Source organism: Miniopterus schreibersii (genome assembly GCF_964146895.1).
Source record: "Miniopterus schreibersii genome assembly, chromosome: 7".
Classification (NCBI taxonomy): domain Eukaryota; kingdom Metazoa; phylum Chordata; class Mammalia; order Chiroptera; family Miniopteridae; genus Miniopterus; species Miniopterus schreibersii.
Genome location: NC_138108.1, coordinates 19,026,903 through 19,046,137, shown reverse-complemented (window position 1 = coordinate 19,046,137; position 19,235 = coordinate 19,026,903). Strand labels below are relative to the sequence as shown.

Here is a 19,235-nt window from a genome sequence, read left to right as displayed (position 1 = left end):
TTCATTAACCAACTCCAGTCAGGTTTTGGTCCCTACCACCTGCCACATGCTGACTTAAGTTGCTCTTTTCTTTTTTTAAATTTAGCTTTATTATTGAAAGTATTACAGGTGCCCCCTCCTCGCCCCCCCCCCCCACCATTGCTCTTTTCAGGGTCTCCAGGAACCTCTATACTGCTGGGTAAGATTGCTAGTTATCAGTCATCTGACTCGACTTCACAACACTTGGCCCCGTTGGTAACTGGCTTCCTTAAAATGCTCTCCTCACTCGGCTTCTGGGACACAGCAGTCTCTCACTTCTCCACCTACCTCACTGGCTGTTCTTTCTCAATTTCCATTACTCGATTCCTCTCTTCTCCCAAGACCTCCACGTGTCAGAATGACTCAGGATCAGTCTGAGTTCTTTCCTTCTAGATGAGCTCAAAATCTAGATCAGCTCCTCCGTGTGGCTTCAAACGCCATCTCTTACATGCTGACGTCACACATTTGTGAACTTTGCTCCAACTTCCCTCTGAGCCTGTTGTAGCTGATGCCCCCTTGACAATCCTCTGGGTGTCTAATTAGCACCTCAAGCTTATTCTTGACTTTTCATCCCCTCGAACCTACTGATTCCTCAGTTTGCCCCATCTTGTAAAAAATCACCACGATTCACTCCGTTTCTTGGCCCCCTAAATCTCGGAGTTGTTCTTGAGTTTCCTAATTTCCTCACAGTTCCCATTCATCCCACAAGCAGGTCTGTTGGGCCTGCTTCTAAAATCAGTTCCCGACGTGACCACGCCTCACCACCTCCCCGAGACTGGCTAGCCTGAGCATTCATCCTCTCTCCCCGGGATGGTTTTCTCTTCCTAACTGGCCTTTGTTTCCTTCCTTGTCCTTCTCTTGTCTTCTATGTAGCAGCCAGAATAATCTTTTAAAATATAAAGCCAAAATCTACTCAATGACTTCCCAAAATAAAATCCAAAGTCCATGCTACGGCCCATGGTTTCTACAGGATCTGGTCCTTGCCCATCGCCCCGACCTCACCCTTCATCACTCTCTCTTGCTCCCACTTCACACGAACACGGGCCTTCTTCCAGCTCCTCAGTCGCATCACACTCATTTCCTCCCCAGGATTCCAACGCACACTGCCCCCTTCACCTAGATCACGTTTTCTATAGCCCTTGGCATGAATTAAATCATTTAGAACTTAACTCAAAAGTCGTCTTAGGAGAGGCCTCTCTATCTCAATATGTTCTTGGCCCACAAACACCCCATCACCTAAATTTGATTTCTTTTACTTAAAATTGTAATGTTTGTTTGTATAGTTGTCTGTTCTCTCCACTCTACTGTGAGCTCCATAATGGCAGAGCTTCTGTCTGCCTCATTCATTTTTGTATATATTCATCGTCATACTAGTGCCTGGCACATAGTGAGTACTCATCGTGTTTTTGTAGGATGAATGAACAGATGAATGGATGAATATAGGGCAAAGAATTTAGACTAGACCATCAAATGCCAAGACTCTGTTTGAATCCTTGACTTCTCTGCACTAAATTTTGTCATGGTCAGTTAGACTTTCAGCAGTAATCTTAACCTGACCCTTTACTTTTGCTGGTCACTGTTTGAGATCCAGGGATATTCTGGATGGGTTGTCTGATAAAGTCCTTTATGTTAGAGGAGTGTGTGGGAAAATCCACTTGAGAAAGGAATTTAAATGTTTTCACTGCTCATGTTTGGAGAAATCTGGTTTTGTTTAAGAAGCTGGTGATGTGGTCTATCAGAACAAGAGAAGGCATTTGACCCCAAATAAAGCCTTAGATTCCAGAGGAGAATGGAAATACTGAATAATAATCATGCCCATTATGACCAGAGCAGAAGACACACCACCTATTATGCCCAGCGACCTTGTGGAGTGAACAGTGGAAGTGGTCAGCTCCTGAGTACAGGTAATGAGGGTTCCTAGAAACAGGGAAGAAACTGCTTTCTGATGGAGCCAAGGGCTTGTATAATTCAGTGTTATAGGGGAAATGGAAAATCAAATGGTAGTATTTTCCACTATTGAAAAAAGCTTTTTGAGGGCATGATGAAGTTAATGAAGCCATTGCTCATATATGTTTCTGCTGAGACCTCCACCTCTCTTATCTTTATTGTGGGAGCCAACCCCTGGATGCATTCTCAGAGACACTTGATCCACTGACCTGTAGGAGAGGCCCAGAATTTTCTCGCTGTGTCTGCAGAAGAATGAATCCTCTGCTTGGGACCCTTTACATCCTGGGGATGCTGGTCCCTGGAGAGCTGGGATATGACAGGTGAGTGGGAAGTGGGAAGAGGGGTTGACCATTATGATTTAGATTGTCCAACTGGGAAACTTTATACATGATAAATGCAGCTGGATTCTCCCCTCTTCCTACCTCACACCACCATGAGATGAGAATAATAAAGATTACTAAACTTTTCATTATTAAACATTACTCTAATAATCTTTGAATGAATACATATCTAATAAACATTTCTTAGCATAATGTATGCTATCATGTTTTGTGATTGAAAATTGAAAATGATAGTAAAAGTTCGATGTCCCTCATTTACATAGTTTCTCATTAGTAAACTACATTATTCTAATGATCAAGAAAAATGCTTAACATGTCTAAAACTACCAATAATTTCACCAAGAGATAATTACTGTTAATATTTCTGAATAGCTAGATAGCTAGCTAATTATGTATATAACACTATTGCCAAAATTTTTCAGTTAAATCGTATGATAAAAATTTTCCTAAGATATTTATAATTCATTTAAACACATTGAAATTGCTAATATTATTCCATCATTGTTACCTTATAGGGTATTGATTTGATTTCTACTTTGTCATTTCCACAAATAATACCATTATAAGCATAAACTACAGCAATAATTTTTTTTGCAAAATTTTGATTGTTTTCTTAATATAAGTGGCAAAAATTGTAATTACTGAGTCAGGAGCTGAGAAAATTTTAGGAATCTTGCTGCATATGCCAAGTTGCCTTCTAGAAAAGTTGTATCAGTCTACACATCCAACAACAGTGTGTGAAAGTACTTTTTAAGTGTTTGCCAATTTGATAAGTGAAAAATACCAACAGATGACTTGTTTTGCATTTTGTTGATTTTTAATAAGGTTAAATATTTTGTCTTATTTATTACTCATTTTATTAGTTTATAAATTATGCATTCATGCTAATTTCTGTGTTCTTTCTTTATGCATTATAAATCATAACTTCTGCAAATATATAATATTTTTTAACTCTGTGAGTGTGTTTTTTGTGTGTGTAGTATAGTTTCCATATAAAGTATTATTTCCCTTGTTCATACATAACTCAGTATTTTGCTCATTTGGTATATCTCATCAAGCATGTGTAGTTATAAAGTGTTTCCTCTTTTCTTTCATGGTTCAAAGAATCTTGCAACAAACCTACTCTTACAGAACAAGATTTTTGCCCAGACCAGCTGTGTAACCTCAACTTGTCCCTTAGCTTCACAGATAGCCTGATTTCAGATATAAAATGAGAATCCAGGATTTTTTGTGATGTCAAAACTTGTTTGAACATTGCCTTCTCATTTTTTCCATTAGTTTACTTCATTTCATAGAGATACTGCATTTATCTTCCCTTCTAAGATTATTCATTTATAAATTAGAGACAAAGACTCTTACAGACTCTTCTTAAAAATATCAAGAGCCTTAAAGCTTACACATTTGTTGACCTAGTATTCCTGCTTCTGAAAATCTAGACTGAGGAAATAAACAAAAATATGGAAGGAATTTAAGCACTGAGAAGCAGCCCCACTTACAACATAAATATTATATTAAGTATTATAATATTTGGAAACAACCTAAGTATACCATATTAGGTTATGTAAATACTGACATATATAATAATGAAATATTCATCCTTTAGAATAATGATTATGAAAAAATGTTAATAGCATGGGAAAATGCATGATTTGTGCTAAAGGAAGGATGCAGAATACAAAATGCAATGAAACATTTAGAAAAATATAAGAAAAAATATGGTAATTTTTACCTTTGTTGGTGATTTTTCTTCTTTTCCTCAATTATTCTTCATTTTGCAAATATTCTACAATGAAGATGCATTCAACCTCTTATTTAAAATAATGATCGCAGCCGGGGCTGGTGTGGCTAAGTGGTTAGAGCACTGGCCTGCACATGAAGGGTTACAGGTTCGATTCCCAGTCAGGGGCAAGTACCTGGGTTGTAGGTTCGATCCCTGGTGCCTTGCATGCAGGAGGCAACCAATCGATGTCTCTCTCACATTGATGTTTCTCTCTCTGTCTCACTCCCCCTCCCTTCCACTCTTTCTAAAAATCAATGGAAAAAATATCCTTGGATGAGTATTAACAAAAAAAAAATAATAATAACAAACAAAATAAAATAATGATAGCCAAGGCCAGGCTAAATTAGGGCAGTGATCCAGCTCAGGCAGTGGGACTCAGAGGAGACAGCTTCCATTGGACAGCTCCTGTGACTACACTTGAGGAAAACATTTCAAATCTGCTACCTTGATCCTAATGGGCTGTTTTTATTTTCATTCCTGTTTACTGACATAAAATAATGTACATTTTTATATGGCTCTTACCAACTCAAAATATAGATTAGCTGCCATTGTTTATACTCTATTCGCTATGAGTGATGTTATGATAGTGTACAAAGTCTGCAATTAACAAAGATCACGAGCTTTGCCATCTTTCTCTGGAGACGATCTCACATATATCCCATCCTCCCAATAAAAGTATGAGTCTGTAGAATCATTTGGGACTTAGCAGTAGAAACAAATGCCTAGAAAATGCTCATTCTCTTTGACCTACTGATTCTTCTCCTGGAATGTAGCTCAAAGAAGCAATCAGAAGTGAGCAAAAAGACTTCCGCAGCCCAGCCAGTGTAGCTGTTGGTTGAGCATCGATGGTCCCAGGCACCAAGAGGTCACCGATTCGATTTCGGTCGGGGCACATGCCCGGGTTGTGGGCTCGATGCCCAGTAGGGGGCGTGCAGGGGGCAGGCAACTGATGTCTCTCATCACTGTTTCTATCTTTCTTCCTCTCCCTTCTTCTCTCTGAAATCAATAAAAATGTATGTATTTAAAACAAAAAAGATTTATGCAAAAAGTCAGTAAGTCCAGAATTATTTCCACTAGCAAAAAACAAAAAAGGGAAATAGCTTTAATATCCAGCACCGATGATAACATTTAAATAAATGACAGTGTGTAATATATCCTTACAATTAAATATTAGTCAGTCATTAAATATAATGTTTCTAAGGAGTTTTTATGGGTTGGAGGAATGTCTCTGGTAGAATACAGGGTACAAAGGAGTAAATACAAAATTTAAATATAGATATAATCTGTACTGTGATAAAGAAAAAATATGCACAGATAACAGACTGACAGGAAAAAATGCCAAAATAGCAACAGTGCTTAACTCAGGGAGATGGGATTATTGAAGATTATTTTTTCTCTCCTCTGTCTTTGCCCTTTTTCTTCTCTCTGTACTCGCTAAATTTTCCAGTATAAGCATATGTTAATTTTAAAGCAGGAAAAAAAGGTTTGCAATTACTTTGCTGTCATGAACTACTGAGGAAACCATTTCTTACTAAGTACGTAAAATTCAAAATTTGCCTCAATATTCATTAGGGGTTTTTGCTGCTGTTGTTTTGGCTTCTTTACAGATCCCAGTCAAAATTTCCTCAGCCACCTTTGATCGTCAGTGCTTATTAATAATGTGCCCCCAGGATCATTTCCTCCCTTCGACGTTTTATGAATTCTTATTCAGAAAGAATGCACGAAGTACAATCATCGTTTCATCTGATAGTGCGGCGAGGATGGCGGTCACCTGGGGGTTGGTGTCCTTCCCTTCCACCGCCACGTGTCGCGCCCCCAAGGACTGTGCAGAAACGGAGCCGCCTTCCTGAGGCTGTGCTGCAAACACGCCTGAGCGAAGCACCTGCACGCACTGTTTCATTTCGTGCAAAAATGCTACGACTGTCAATGTCCGAGAGCCTCGCTCAGATTCCAGGCAGTTCACCGTTCCGCGCATGACGTGGGCTCGGGAGACGACAGGCAGTTAGCAGACGGGCGCCGGGGAGGAGCCAGATGTCGGTGCCTGGGGGTGTCCCGGGACCTTTCATTTGCCCCCTTCTGGGCTGTGACAGTGCGGGAATGCTAGCCCAGCGGGGACAGGAATTGGCCGGGGGCCAGCCCTGCTTTCAGGGTCCCCCTCTCCTGCCGCTGAGGAGCTAACTGACAAAGCGGCACCCAAATGTGTGCTGAGCTGCGCGGAGGAAGAAGCAGGTGGCCCTCGCAGTGGCCATCCCGGGCCATGGCTGCGGTGAAAGCATTGCCAGGTCTCGCTTCCCAGCAGGGCGTGACAGGCAGGACAGCCAGGGCAGGAGTGAGGGCAAAGGGAGGAGCGACAAGATAGCCTTCCATTGGCTTCATTCCCCCTGCTCTCCCCATTCAAAGAAAAGCACTAAAATCATTCTCTAGTGACCTTATAATGCAAATACCATTTTGCTCTTGTTGTATTGCAAATCGGAGATACACAATTTTAAAAAATAGACTAGTAAATGTCTTATGCCTGTTTTCTTGGATATAATAAAAGTATAATATAGCGCATGTAACAAAATCTTCAGAAAAAAATAACCTGGGATAACAGTATTTACCTTAAGGAGATAAATGGCTTTTATCTCCCAGATGTCGTGCAGTGCTTTCTAAGACCTTTTTCATGCACCTTTCAACCCTCGTGAGATCCCAGTTTCTTCACTGCTTTTTGTCTGCCTTTCTTCCTTTTGCAGATTGGGAACAACACAGCACAGGCAAAGGGTTGTGGACAGGAGAGTGACTGCATGGAGGAACTTGGAGACCCATCCCTGTAACAGATACCACCCCATGGGGGAGGTGAGCAAGGGTACATGGTGGCATTGGTGGTGGGCACAGCCTAGTTTAGGATGCGTTGACTAGAGAGGCTCAAAATATGAAATGGAGATTTGCCTGGACACCGAGGTCAAGGAATTCCCAAACATTACCACCCCCACCCAGACCACCACCATTGAAGCTACAGATCCTGATACTATGAAATAAAGAGGCAAATCAACAACAGAAAGAAAAGAACACCCCACCCAGTTTTGCTAGTGTGACATGGACCAGAATTAACCCTTACTCTTGTTTATCAAGTTCTTAACCAGTTTAAGCAAGGTAGGGCCAATGTGTATATGGGTGTGGAATGTTGGGTAGAGAAGTCTTCTGACTCATGTTTAGCTGAAAATGTGATATTTCTTGTAGTACACAAGAGACAGGCTCAGCAGTTCTTAAGAGAAGAAAACTTTTTTCAAAGAAATATTTGTATTGCTACTGAGATAAGTTTGGTGATTTCCAAAACTAGTTACAGTAAAAAATTAGCTACTATATATGCAAATAAGTGTGTGTGTGAGCAGGAGATGGGGGAGTTGCTCTCCAAATAGGCTTTACCACTTATTTTCTCAATATTTTGGAATATGTTAATATTTTCTGGAATTTTTTTTTTCATATAGTACAAGAAATATTTTAAAATATGGGAGGCATCTTATCACATCCTGATGACTGTTTAATATCTTATGTTTGTGAATTCCAGTCACTTTTGTAGAACTCTACATTATTGACTTACGGGCAAAAATGTAAGACAAGGCCTTCTTTTCTAAGCATGGTATAAGACTTGTAACTAAATCAACACCCATTCAGGTCTGTTCAGTTTTAACAAAAATAATTAACTTGAGCTTGATTTAGAAACTTCTTTTGGCATATTCTATGAAGGGCTTACCCAACTCTTCTCTAAACTTGGAACCATGGATATTAGCAAAGGATATTGTTGAGATTTATAAAGACAGAAGAAAATCCCACAAAATAAGCCTGACCTTAAATTCCTGGCATGATTGGTTGTCACATAGAAGCTAAGTCTGGTGGCCCTTTGAAGGATATGTTGTTGTATAATGTTTCTGAAGTATTATCAGTGGAAATTATTAATTCTCAGTAACTTCTTTGTAAAGTTCAACAGGGTATCCTAAGACTTATGGCAGAGTAATGCTTTAAAGAAAATGGGAAGGGGTGGGTAACAATTTATTGGTTTTGTTTTCTAGCTTGTTTAGCACATAGCTGGTGCAATGTAGAGCAAAGGATACAGAATTCAGTATCTTAATGAAAGAAGTAGTTATCTTAATTAGAGTTGAGCAAACAATCTTTGATTGATAGCTGCAGTCCTCTCTGGCTGTTTCAGATCTATCAGTGGGTGAACCGGGTAAGGGAGAAGTACAGCATTCCCTAGGACTGACCTATGAAGCCCATGTATTGTTTGAAGGTGGGTGAGGCTGAGAATTGTCTTGCTGGGGAAGTGGGGTCTCTCCCATGGAATCCAGGGATATGTGTTTACTGTTCAGGGGCTCTAGTCAGAAATGCAGACAAGGTTAAAGGAAGCAGTGCAGAAAGACTGCCTTTTCTACCCCAAACTGGGCTTTTAAAATTCAAAACTTGCAAAGGCTTACACATTAATTATCTGGGTGGAATCAAGTACTAGAGTAAAGAGAATTTGGAATAGTTGGGTGGGACCATGGGGTAGCACTTAAAAATCGTAATATCCAGAAATAGAAGAGTTTATTCCTGTGTTGTCTCCAGGGTGGGCCTCCCTCATCCCCACTAAGACTGAGGACCTTAGAATCGTGTATGATGGAGCAGGACAGGACCTTAGACATTCTGGTTGAGTGGCTGGCTCTGCGAAGGCCTGGGTGCCTCCATTGCTTGCATAGAGGTGGGAGACGATGGACTCTGTAAGGGAAAATCCCCCACTCGCATGTCAACTACAGCCCATTCACTTTTCATGTGTATTTTGAGTTTTTAAAATAAATATATACAGTGTTCTTTTTAAAAGCATTTAAAAGTCATAGACAACCTTCAGTTTTGGTTCTTTCATTTTATGATTGAGGCAACCAAAGCCCAGAAAACTGAAGTAACTTGTACAATGTCACACAGCCAGGTAATACCATAACCGTGGGGTAACGCAATCTCCAGCCTTGGTAGGAGACATGGGGACTCAGCATGTGGTTCTAAGCACAACAGCCAAGGTCACAGATAAGAGAGCAAGAGTAGCCCAGGAAGGGTGATATTGGTGCATATCTCTGCCAGCTTCCTTGCCTCATGCTTGAAACCACACAGTGGAATAAGAAAGGAACCTCTAGGGGAATAAAAAACCTGTTAACTGCATAGTGGCTCACAATAATAATTGATTGTTTGGTAATGGAGCATGCATGTTCCCTCCAGATCAGCCAACCATCCAGTAACCCCAAGAAGATCATTTGGGTGGACTGTGAATTGATGCCAGGGAATGGATTGCCCCTGCCTTTTGCCAATGGTTTGTGAAAGAAGTGTCTTTAGCTTCCTCATAATGGTTAACCACCCCACAAAATACCTGTCACATCTTGGCTATGTAGAAAGCCTGCTTCATTCACATGTTGGCATGGCAACTCTCTATTGAGCACTCCTTCTCCCCAAGGGAAATGGAATTAATAAGCACCTTCACTGAAAAGTGAGGTATTCTGATCTCTTTCCAGTGCATTCAACATTATTTTTATTGGAAGACAAACATATTTAAATGTAAAAGAAAATACATCTTGGAAGTCATCAGTAAGAGAATCCTGGCTCTCCCTTTTTCAAATAGTGCTGGGCAAATTTTCTAATACTAGAATACTTCGTTCTTCACCTGCAAAAGCAATATAAAATGACTACTTCAGAGGTCTATTGTGTGGATTAAGAGGTTAATACATGAAAAATACCTAGCACAGTGAATTTTTGCGTATTACCTATACCCCTCCCTTGAGGGAATAAAGAACCTTTAAAAATAATATATATATTTTTTGTATCAGTCTTTTCAGAAACCCAAACATAAAGAATTTAACCCACAAAGAGTTCTCAAGTGGTTCCTAGACCAACAGCATCAACACAACTTGGATCTTGTTAGAAATGCCAGTCCTCAGGCTCCACCTCAGACCTAGTGAATTTGGGGTGGGGGAGTCGGTGGCAGACTGGGACCAGGCAATCTGTATTTTAACAAGTCCTCCAGGTGATTTTCATGCACACTGAAATTGGAGAACCACTCCCATAACTAAGAGTCAACTGAGGTGGGTTGGAGGGTGGAGGTTGTGGTCATTTCTTCTGATTAAGTTGAAACCATTTTAAAAATTGAAAGAGAAAAGACCTCTTCCCAGGATGATTCCAAATGTTTCTCTCTTAAATTTCCAGATTCTACAAAACTGTGAAGAGAACTCAAGGATAAGTAGATTCCTTAAGAACCTAGACTTCTATGTGCTTCCAGTTCTTAACATAGATGGTTACATCTACACTTGGACAACAGTGAGTACATCAAGTTTGGTCCTGGGATGACTTCATAAACTAGATCTTGACTCAGGCTCATATTTCTGACCTGTCATTGCAGTTATAAAATGTTTTGTGACTATGCAAAAAAAAGGAACCCTGTTTGGAATAAAACTCAAACTAACATATTTAAGCCAATGATAAGTTCAGCACTGAAGAGGCCTTTTTAGAATTAAGTCCAGCACATTTTGTTTTATTTCATTTTGACATATTACCAGTTTTCCAGCCAGACTTAAGTTTTCTCCAGCTCCATCTCCTTAAAGTTTGTTGGTTGCCTGCTACCTGATCAGGATCATATTGGTATAAAATTCCTACATCACCCTGTGTCCACCCCTAGAAGCACAAGAGACACAAATGATGTATAAATACTAACCCCAGCCTTGATTTCTCATTGTGATCATTCACATAGGGGGCAAAGATCTCATAAAGCTTTTCATTTCGTAGACAACTTCCTCTTTAAAATGTTTCTAAAGCATATTATTCCACAAATAAGAGCCCCTGTTTCTAGAGTATTCATTCCTCCCCCTCCCCTAGCACTCCCCCCCTCAAGGCCCTTCATGGGACCCCTATCTCTGCAACAGCCTTTGCCCAGCATGTGAATGAAGCCCCTCCCTCTGAGCTTGTCTGGTGAAACTTGTCTTTATCTTCAGCTCCACGCATCAGTCTTCTGCTTCCAGAGCTGTGCAGAGACCATCTCTGATACCCTGGGAACAGCCTTGTTCCATCTGCCGAGCTATTGCCCTTTCATCCTGTATCATTTGGACCTAAAAAATGATTCTCTGAAGATTTCCCTGATCACATCCACCAAGCACTGCTAATCTGCTCATGAGGAAAAAGCTAAACTACTCCCTCCAATGTGATGGTTTACAATGTTCCTGTTATTGGGGGTTGGTAGCCTATCTGAAAGACCAAAAATTACATGTGCAAACTTCATGATGTTAAAGGCAAGTTCTTCCAGTCAATCCTAGGAATGATTTTTCATATTTGAGGACCACCCATCATTACTAACACTGTGATTTATGAGGCTTTCGAATGGCAGCAAACCTATGTTCCTCTGTACAGGATCGGCCTTGGAGGAGATCCTGTGTATCCCACAATAATGGCACATGTTTCGGGACAGATCTCAACCAAAATTTCAATGCATCCTGGTGTAGTGAGTATATGTTTAGTAGATAAATTGATGAACAGAAAAATGGAGAAGCCAGGAAAGAGGTGAATTAATAGAGATATAACTCTTAAAAATAAACGTCTAATTTTATACAGCTTGCTGGGATTCCTGTCCTGTGTGTTCCCTCTAAAGGGAGGGTATTAAAAAGCAGCAAGATTCAACTACAGGACTCTCTTCAAGTGAGGTTGACTAAACTAGGGCAAGGAAGACCTAGACCAATGTGACTATGTTTGAAATCCATTGCTTTGTTTTGAAATATATGAATTATCATAAAGAGAAGAAAAAGCAGAGAACTATCCTTGCAGATTATTTCACTGCAGGAGGGCAGGTATAAGCAAGGTCAACATTGTCTTCTCCTGAAGGCATTTTCATGTTTCTGAATCTCAACATCCCCAGTGAATTAGAAGTAAATAAAGAGTTAGGAATGGTTAAGAGCAGTCCGGTTAAAAACTAGGCAGCAAAGGTTGAAATTCAGACTTAGTGACTATGATCTTGGAAAAATTGCTTTATTTCCCTGTCTGAGTTTTCTCTTATTTAAAATGTAGCCCAGCCCAGCTGGGTGTGGCTCAGCAGTTGAGCATCAACCTAGGATCCAGGCGATCGGGGTTCGATTCCTGGTCAGGGCACATGCCCGGGTTGAGGGCTCGATCAATGACTCTCTCATCATTGATGTTTCTTTCTCTCTTTCTCCCTCTCCTTTCCTCCCTCTGAAATCAATAAAGATATATTAAAAATAAAATAAAATGTAGCCCATAGTAGTACCATCCTATAGGTAGGTTGTTATGGGGATTAAATGAGATGCCACATAGGACTTGCAAAATATCTCTAAAGAGACTCAAAGCAGTAAGATGATGAGAGAGAAACTTAGGCCAACAAGACTTTGTCAGAGTCTGACCTTAGGAACCTGAGAACTGGTTCTCAACCATTTGGTTCATGGCCCACCACAAGTTTAAGTTAAAGATTACTGAAAATGCCATTCCAGTTTCCATCTTCCTTCCCAGCCCATGTAAGCATGGAATTGATTTCTAAACCCAAATTGTCAGCCCTTCAGCCTCTCTGACTTCCTCCTTGAATGATGATCCAACTTGACCCATTTAACCAGAACTAACTTAGAAAAGCAAGGTCAAGCCCTAAGTCCACCCACAGCTGCCCTGATCAGGATGACTCCTCACCCTCTGTCAGCTCTAAACTGAGATCATGATGCCTTCCTTGTGGTTCCCTGTATATTCCAGGTATTGGCTCACCTAAGGACTGCCATGGTTCAACATTCTGTGGGACGAGACCAGTGTCTGAACCTGAGACTAAAGCTGTTTCCAGTTTTATAGAGAGCAAGAAAGAGGACATGATATGCTTCCTGACCACGCATTCTTATGGGCAGCTCATTCTCACACCCTATGGCTACACCAAACCCCTCCCAGCGACCATGAAGAACTGGTAAGACTGGAGCACCAAAGGCTTTAGAGAAACCTAAGCAGGACCCCTGCTTCCCTTCCCCTGATTTCTGTTTCCTAGATTTTGGGCTCCAGCCCTTCTTTTGTTCTCTCTGTCCTTCCTTATTTTATTTCTCCTGCTTTTTACGCTTTGCCAGCTGCCTGCTGGGAAGGTTTCAGGTTAAATGCTGCTTTACCTACATTAATTAACTACCTGTTTCATAAAATGTCAAGTTGGGAGACATCTTAGGTATTCGTCTATAATATAAATGAGATGATTATGTTAATAATGTGCAGGAACGTGCTCTCATTTGGGTAAATTCTCTTGAAGCTCCGTTCAGCAATCATGGCTTTTGAACCGTGCTTTGCAGAACTTGCCAGCTGTTAGTGGAATACAGCGTATCTAAAATAACACGGCTAAATAATCTCTGTGCTCTTCTCTGCTAGACATGCTTTATTTTCTTCTAAACACTGCCTCTAGTATTTGCCTAGGAATATTTGTAAGGAAAAATGCCAGTGGAACCCAGGCCCAGGCAGGGAAAGGGAGCTTTGTCTCATCTGGGTCCCCTCTGAAGCTGTGTTTACCTGACCATCAGGGGGCAGAATTGCTGAAAAGGCCTCGGCTCTTTACCCTTTTGTGAACCTGAGAGCAACAGATGCAAGTCAAAGGGAGGGAAAATCTAGGATTGGAATATTTGTATCTATTTTTAAATTAAAAAATTTTTAAATTGTAATAAGATACATATAACATAAAATTTACTATCTTAACCATTTTTAAGCAGACAGTTAAGATATTTACATTATTATGCAACCACTCTCTGAAACGTTTTTATCTTGCTAATTTATTCTCTATACCCATTAAACATCAATCCCTGTCTCTTTGACCCTGGAAATCACCATTCTACTTTCTTTTTCTGTGAGTTTGACTACTCTAGAGACCTCATATCAGTGGAATCCTACAGTATCTGTCTTTTTTGTGACTGGTTTATTGCACTTAGCATAATGTTTATTCATGTTGTAGCATGTGTCAGGATTTCCTTCTTTTGAAGGCTGAGTAATATCGCATCGTACGGATACACCACATTTTCTTTGTCTACCTAGCTATCAATGGGCATTTGAACTGTGTTCACCTTTTGGTTATTTCCAAAAATACTACTAAGAACACAGCTGTACAATATCTCCTGAGGTCCCACTTTCAGTTCTTTTGGGTATATAACCAGAAAGGGATGATCATGTGGCAATTCTATTTTTAATTTTTTGAGGCACCATCAGGCTGTTTTTGATAGCAGTCACACCATTTACCATTCCCACCAACGGTGCGCAAGGGTTCCAATTTCCCACATTCTGACTACCACTTGTTATTTTATGCTTATCTTTTTTAAATTTTTTAAAACAAACTCTTCCTTATCAACAAATGCTGGGATGGATGGGGAATAAGCTTACTCTGTTCTTAAGATCACAGAGGCCTGGGCACCCATTGTTCTCTTACACACCCTGTCCCTCTCCCACTGGAGCATGACCCGTAACACATGTGTTTGGGCAGAAAAAGAAAAAATGCTAGAGAGTTTTGCTGAAGGAAGCCTTGTCCCCAGTAGTCAAAAATATTTTAAAAAAATATTTAGCAGTACCCCAATATCTTTCCTGCAATGTTTTTGGACATTTGTACTACGTGATCATTTTGCAACATGTGGAAATAACTCACGTTTGTCTTGGACTTTACAATTTACAAAGGGATTTTACAGCCATTATCTCATCTGACCCTCATGATAATATACTAAGCTCACTTTGGAGATATGGGAATTGAGACCTTGAATTAAGTTATATTCCTGGAGCTCCTATAGAAGGTGAATGGTGGAGCCAGGGCTGGAACTCATGTCTTCAGACTCCAGAGGCCACAGTCATCCCACCACCTCACACTGGTTCAGGAAGTGTTTAAGACTGCTAGGAATTGTAGCAATTTAGATTCTTATTCCACTGTGTTTCATTTCCCCCTCAATTCTTGACCCTAGAATTCCATTTCTTCACTAAAGAAGTCTGCAGAAACAAGAGATTTCAGATGAGAAGCCCAGAACCCTCCTTATCCTTCAGTTTCTGTGATATTTGTCATGGATGTCTACTTTCTACTTTAGGGACCTGTGACAAATATAAATGAACCACCAAAGACAGGCTGTTATAAATCTGTGATGGGGCAGACCTTCCACTAGCAGAAAAAAGAGGCCTATGTACCCCAGTATATGTTCCAGCAAAACAGCTGCTATGTGAGCATTTTGCAAGGTTTGTTTAGAAAAGTTAGTCTTGTGCTGCTGATTGGCAGTCTGGTTAGAGCCCTCTGGCCACAGGCAAGAGGGGGCAAGAAGGCAGGAGGGCCCTGGGGCCTTGGCATCACCATTACTGGAAGGTAACTAACTCTAAGATGGGAATTACTGACAACCTTTTAGTACTACATGCAGAAATTGGCACACTGAATTGAGAAAGGTTCTTTAATTCTGTATCTCTTGCAGTTTCAGGTGAAGAGTTAGCATGAACATTCATCTCAAGAATTTTCAATAAGAAGGCAGTGTAAAAATTTCCCCACCTTGTCTCAACCTGATTGAAGTTAGCTAGCAGTAGTGTCAGGTTCTTATGGGTAGGCTTTTATGGAGTGCACAAAGACACAGGATCAAGCCAACTGCTCAAGGTGGTTTCCACTGCTTGTATTATTTACAGCTCCCGAGTCTGGTAATGATTCTCTATATATTTACAAAACCAAAAATGTGTAGAAATCATGATAAATATTATGCTGTGTGATAGACAACTTGGCAATCTCCATGTAGGGGAAACATGCTATATATAGCCCTGTTCTAAACTTCTCTGAAATTCGAATAGCTGTAAGAAGTCAGTGTTTTAGGTGCTGACATTTTTTCCATTTGAACCTTCCCATACCAACCATGTGTCCCACCCTCTCCTCCCGCACTCTCGCCAGGGCCTGAATCAGCCACTTTTGAAGATGACAATAGTCCATTTCAGAGGTAATAAGACTGGTATAAACTGATGACACTGGAGATAGAACTTGGTAACTATTTGAAAAAAATGAGTCAAAGATGATTTTACATGTGTTTAGTGGAACATGATAAGCCAGAAATATGAAAATCCCTCACTTATTGGGTTTGAATGTGTTGAGGCTGAAGTACCAGCGGGTTCCCTAGGTATAGCTGTCCATTGGGAAGTGAGAAGGATGGTCTGGAACTCTCAACATGGGTTTGGACAAAATACCAAACCCTCTGGATTGTTGGGTTTATTTTTAACACCAGATATCTGTTTCTGCATTTCCCACCTCCAGATCCAAGTTGGACAGAAGGCAGCAAAAGCACTAAGAGCAAAGCATGGAACCAATTATAGAGTTGGAGCGAGTGCAGATATTTTATGTAAGTATCTCCTCCCCCCCTTCAGTAGTATCTAAAGCACAAAAGAAGTCAGTGGACTTTGGGGAGTGGGGTGGCTGGAAGAGGGAGAGAACAGTTCCTGGGATCAACAGGAAGTTTTACAAATCAAAATGACCCAAGATAAAAGGGAGTCTGTACAAATCCAGAATTATGTTCTCTGGGGATAAGGCGTGAGCATAAAGAAAAAAATAATACACTGGCTAAGACCAGAACTCCCTCTGGTTTCAGTTAAAAAGAGCTGGTAGGGATTCTGCACAGGAGTTAACAGGAAGGATGTTTTCCAGCGATTCTTGGTCAGTTGATTCACTTCCCAGAGAACCCATTAGGCTAAGAGAGCAGGTGGGGCCTGGAGAAAAGATATTTTAAAAAAGAAAGAATTTAGTTGAAAGAAGTACGCACTGCTTTTCCCCACCACCAACCATCACTTTTTCCACCCACCAGAGGACCACCTAGATAACATTTGCATAGTATTTTTTCTGGTGGTCATTTTGTTTCTGTTCCTTCATATGCCGGTTTACTCATGTCTTAAAATATTAGGTTGTCCAGTCTTTGATTCAGCTGAGAAACTTTAACCAAACTTCTGCTATGCGCCAGGCATAATCTTAGGTGCTGTGGATGGTGGTGGGGGAGAGACAGAGAGGCCAAACAAGATTCATCCCTGCTCTACCGGGGCTTAGTATCAAGGAGGGGGAGAGGACAGCTACCCCTGAGACCCTAACATGAAGTTGTTTATTTTTCAGGATTGAACCTTCGTACCCAAAATGGCTTATAGAAATCTGTTCTTTCACTCTACAATTTCTCATTCTGTCTTTATGGTTTCATTTGTAGAAGCCATGTCAAGGACTTCAAGAGACTGGGCTCGGGACATTGGGATCCCCTTCTCATACACATCTGAGCTGAGGGACAATGGTACATATGAATTTGTTCTGCCAGCAGCTCAGATTCAGGCCACCTGAGGAGACCATGGAGGCTGAGCTTTCCATCTTGGATGATGCGTATGAGAAATCCTGGCCCTCAAACAGTGCTGGAAAGGTGGCATCTGCCACTGTGGTGCTGAGCCTGCTGATGTCTTTTAGGTCTCTTTTCTAAGAACATAGCACCCAGGCTTACTCAGCCCTGGTGCCATGATGTGGCTGCTGAGAAGGTGTTTTGGTCACAGAAGGCCATAATCATCAAGAACACAAGTAAGTAAGTGAAATATTACAGCTTGTGACAGGTGCTATGAGAGAAATAATGAGTAGTTAAAGAGGTAAACAAGGGCCAGGCTGTATGTTTATGGGTATGCCGGCATTTAACTGTGCTATCTTGTCTATGAAACTGCATGTGCCCTTGAGGTAGCATCTATGACTGTCATTTCCTAAGTATCCTCATGTGACACTTTGAAATGGTGCTAAGCACTTGTTAGGCTTTGACTGACAGGGCACCCTTGGGTGTTCAGTCACCCATCTCCAAATTTCCTTGTTGGCCACAGTCACAATATACTTCTCGGTTGTAACCCTCTTACTGTGTTCATCTTTTTTTTTTTTTTTTTTATACTGTATATCTTTATTGATTTCAGAGAGAGGAAGGGAGAGAGAGAGAGAGAGATAGAAACATCAATGATGACTTCACTGCTTTTATATAGCAAGCCCCCAACCCAGGCATGTGTCCTGACCGGTAATCAAACTCCGATCTTCTGGATCCTAGGTCGATGCTCAACTGCTGAGCCATGCCTCGCCAGGCTCCTTTGTCTTTTTTATTTCTTCGAATTTTGTCCCACTGTGGCTGATGAGGGTCAGAAAGGAAAATGTCAGGGGCAATGAAGCTTAATGAATCAGAGAACAGCTATTTACATAAAAATGCCAATTCCACAACTATAGCATTGTCAGGACAAAATGTCTGGGTTTCATCAATGGCCCACCTAGGAGGGAAGAAAAGTAGTGTGGCCACCAATGTCATATTGAAGAACAAAGCAGGGGAGCTGTGCCTAGAGATTCAGGTTATGAGCTTTAATCTAGCCTGTGTTTTAGTTTCTAAGACTCTCTTAACAATTTGACCTCTGAGGATTACAAGAGTTCTGATTTACAAAGCTTAATTCATGTCTAAAGATTGAGCCCATGGCCAAATAAAGTTGGAAGGGAACAGATGGAAACGCAAGTGATCAGCTTACCTAAAACTTCTCACATGGATACTTCCAAGAGTCTAGGACACATCATAACTTTCTTGAGGGACTGCACATGGTTCTAGGTATGGGAGGCTAAGGACCATGCCATCCTTTTTCCTTCCTGTGAAAGGATCCTAAGAGCAAAAATAGATAGGTGATGAATGACCATGCTGATCTTTCTTAAGGATGTTTTCAACTTTCTGGCCTTAAATAGCAATGGTTTGGGAAAATTTCACAACTGATCCAAGTAACACAGTCTTGAGAGAATTCAGTGTTGTGGCTTTTTGAGGTCTGAGATTTGACTTACCCTACTTTAAAGCTAAGAAGTTAGCTTGTTGCTGTTTCATGGTTGTTAGAAGACATGAGACTCCTGAGTCAAAGGACATTATTACTCACAGCCCAGTAAGCAGCCTGAGCATCAGTATATTTATATTGGTTCCCCTTGCTCCCAAGTTCCAAGTGGGTGATGCAAAGAGCCCAGATAATGCCTGCAAATGCAGTGAATTATGTTACTGGAGAAAAACACTGAGCTCAAGGTCTTCACTGCTTTTATAGCAAGCAGTAAGCAAGCCTGATCTTTATTCTGCAAGAAGACATTTCCTCATCACTCATGGTTTCTTCCTTGCTGCAAACACAACTCTGAGAAATGGGCC

General features: G+C 40.8%; 1 protein-coding gene across 1 annotated transcript; it reads left to right on the top strand.

Moving 5' to 3' along the window:
• Positions 1-2,217: 2,217 nt before the first annotated feature.
• On the top strand, positions 2,218-17,528 carry CPO (carboxypeptidase O; the record flags this gene model as incomplete). Its single annotated transcript, XM_081142516.1, is given in 14 exon segments — positions 2,218-2,285; positions 6,819-6,921; positions 8,273-8,305; positions 8,311-8,333; positions 8,335-8,353; positions 9,310-9,354; positions 9,360-9,413; positions 10,288-10,398; positions 11,482-11,572; positions 12,820-12,993; positions 12,996-13,021; positions 16,337-16,420; positions 17,270-17,391; positions 17,393-17,528. Coding segments are annotated over 14 exon segments (1,089 nt in total).
• Positions 17,529-19,235: the final 1,707 nt, after the last annotated feature.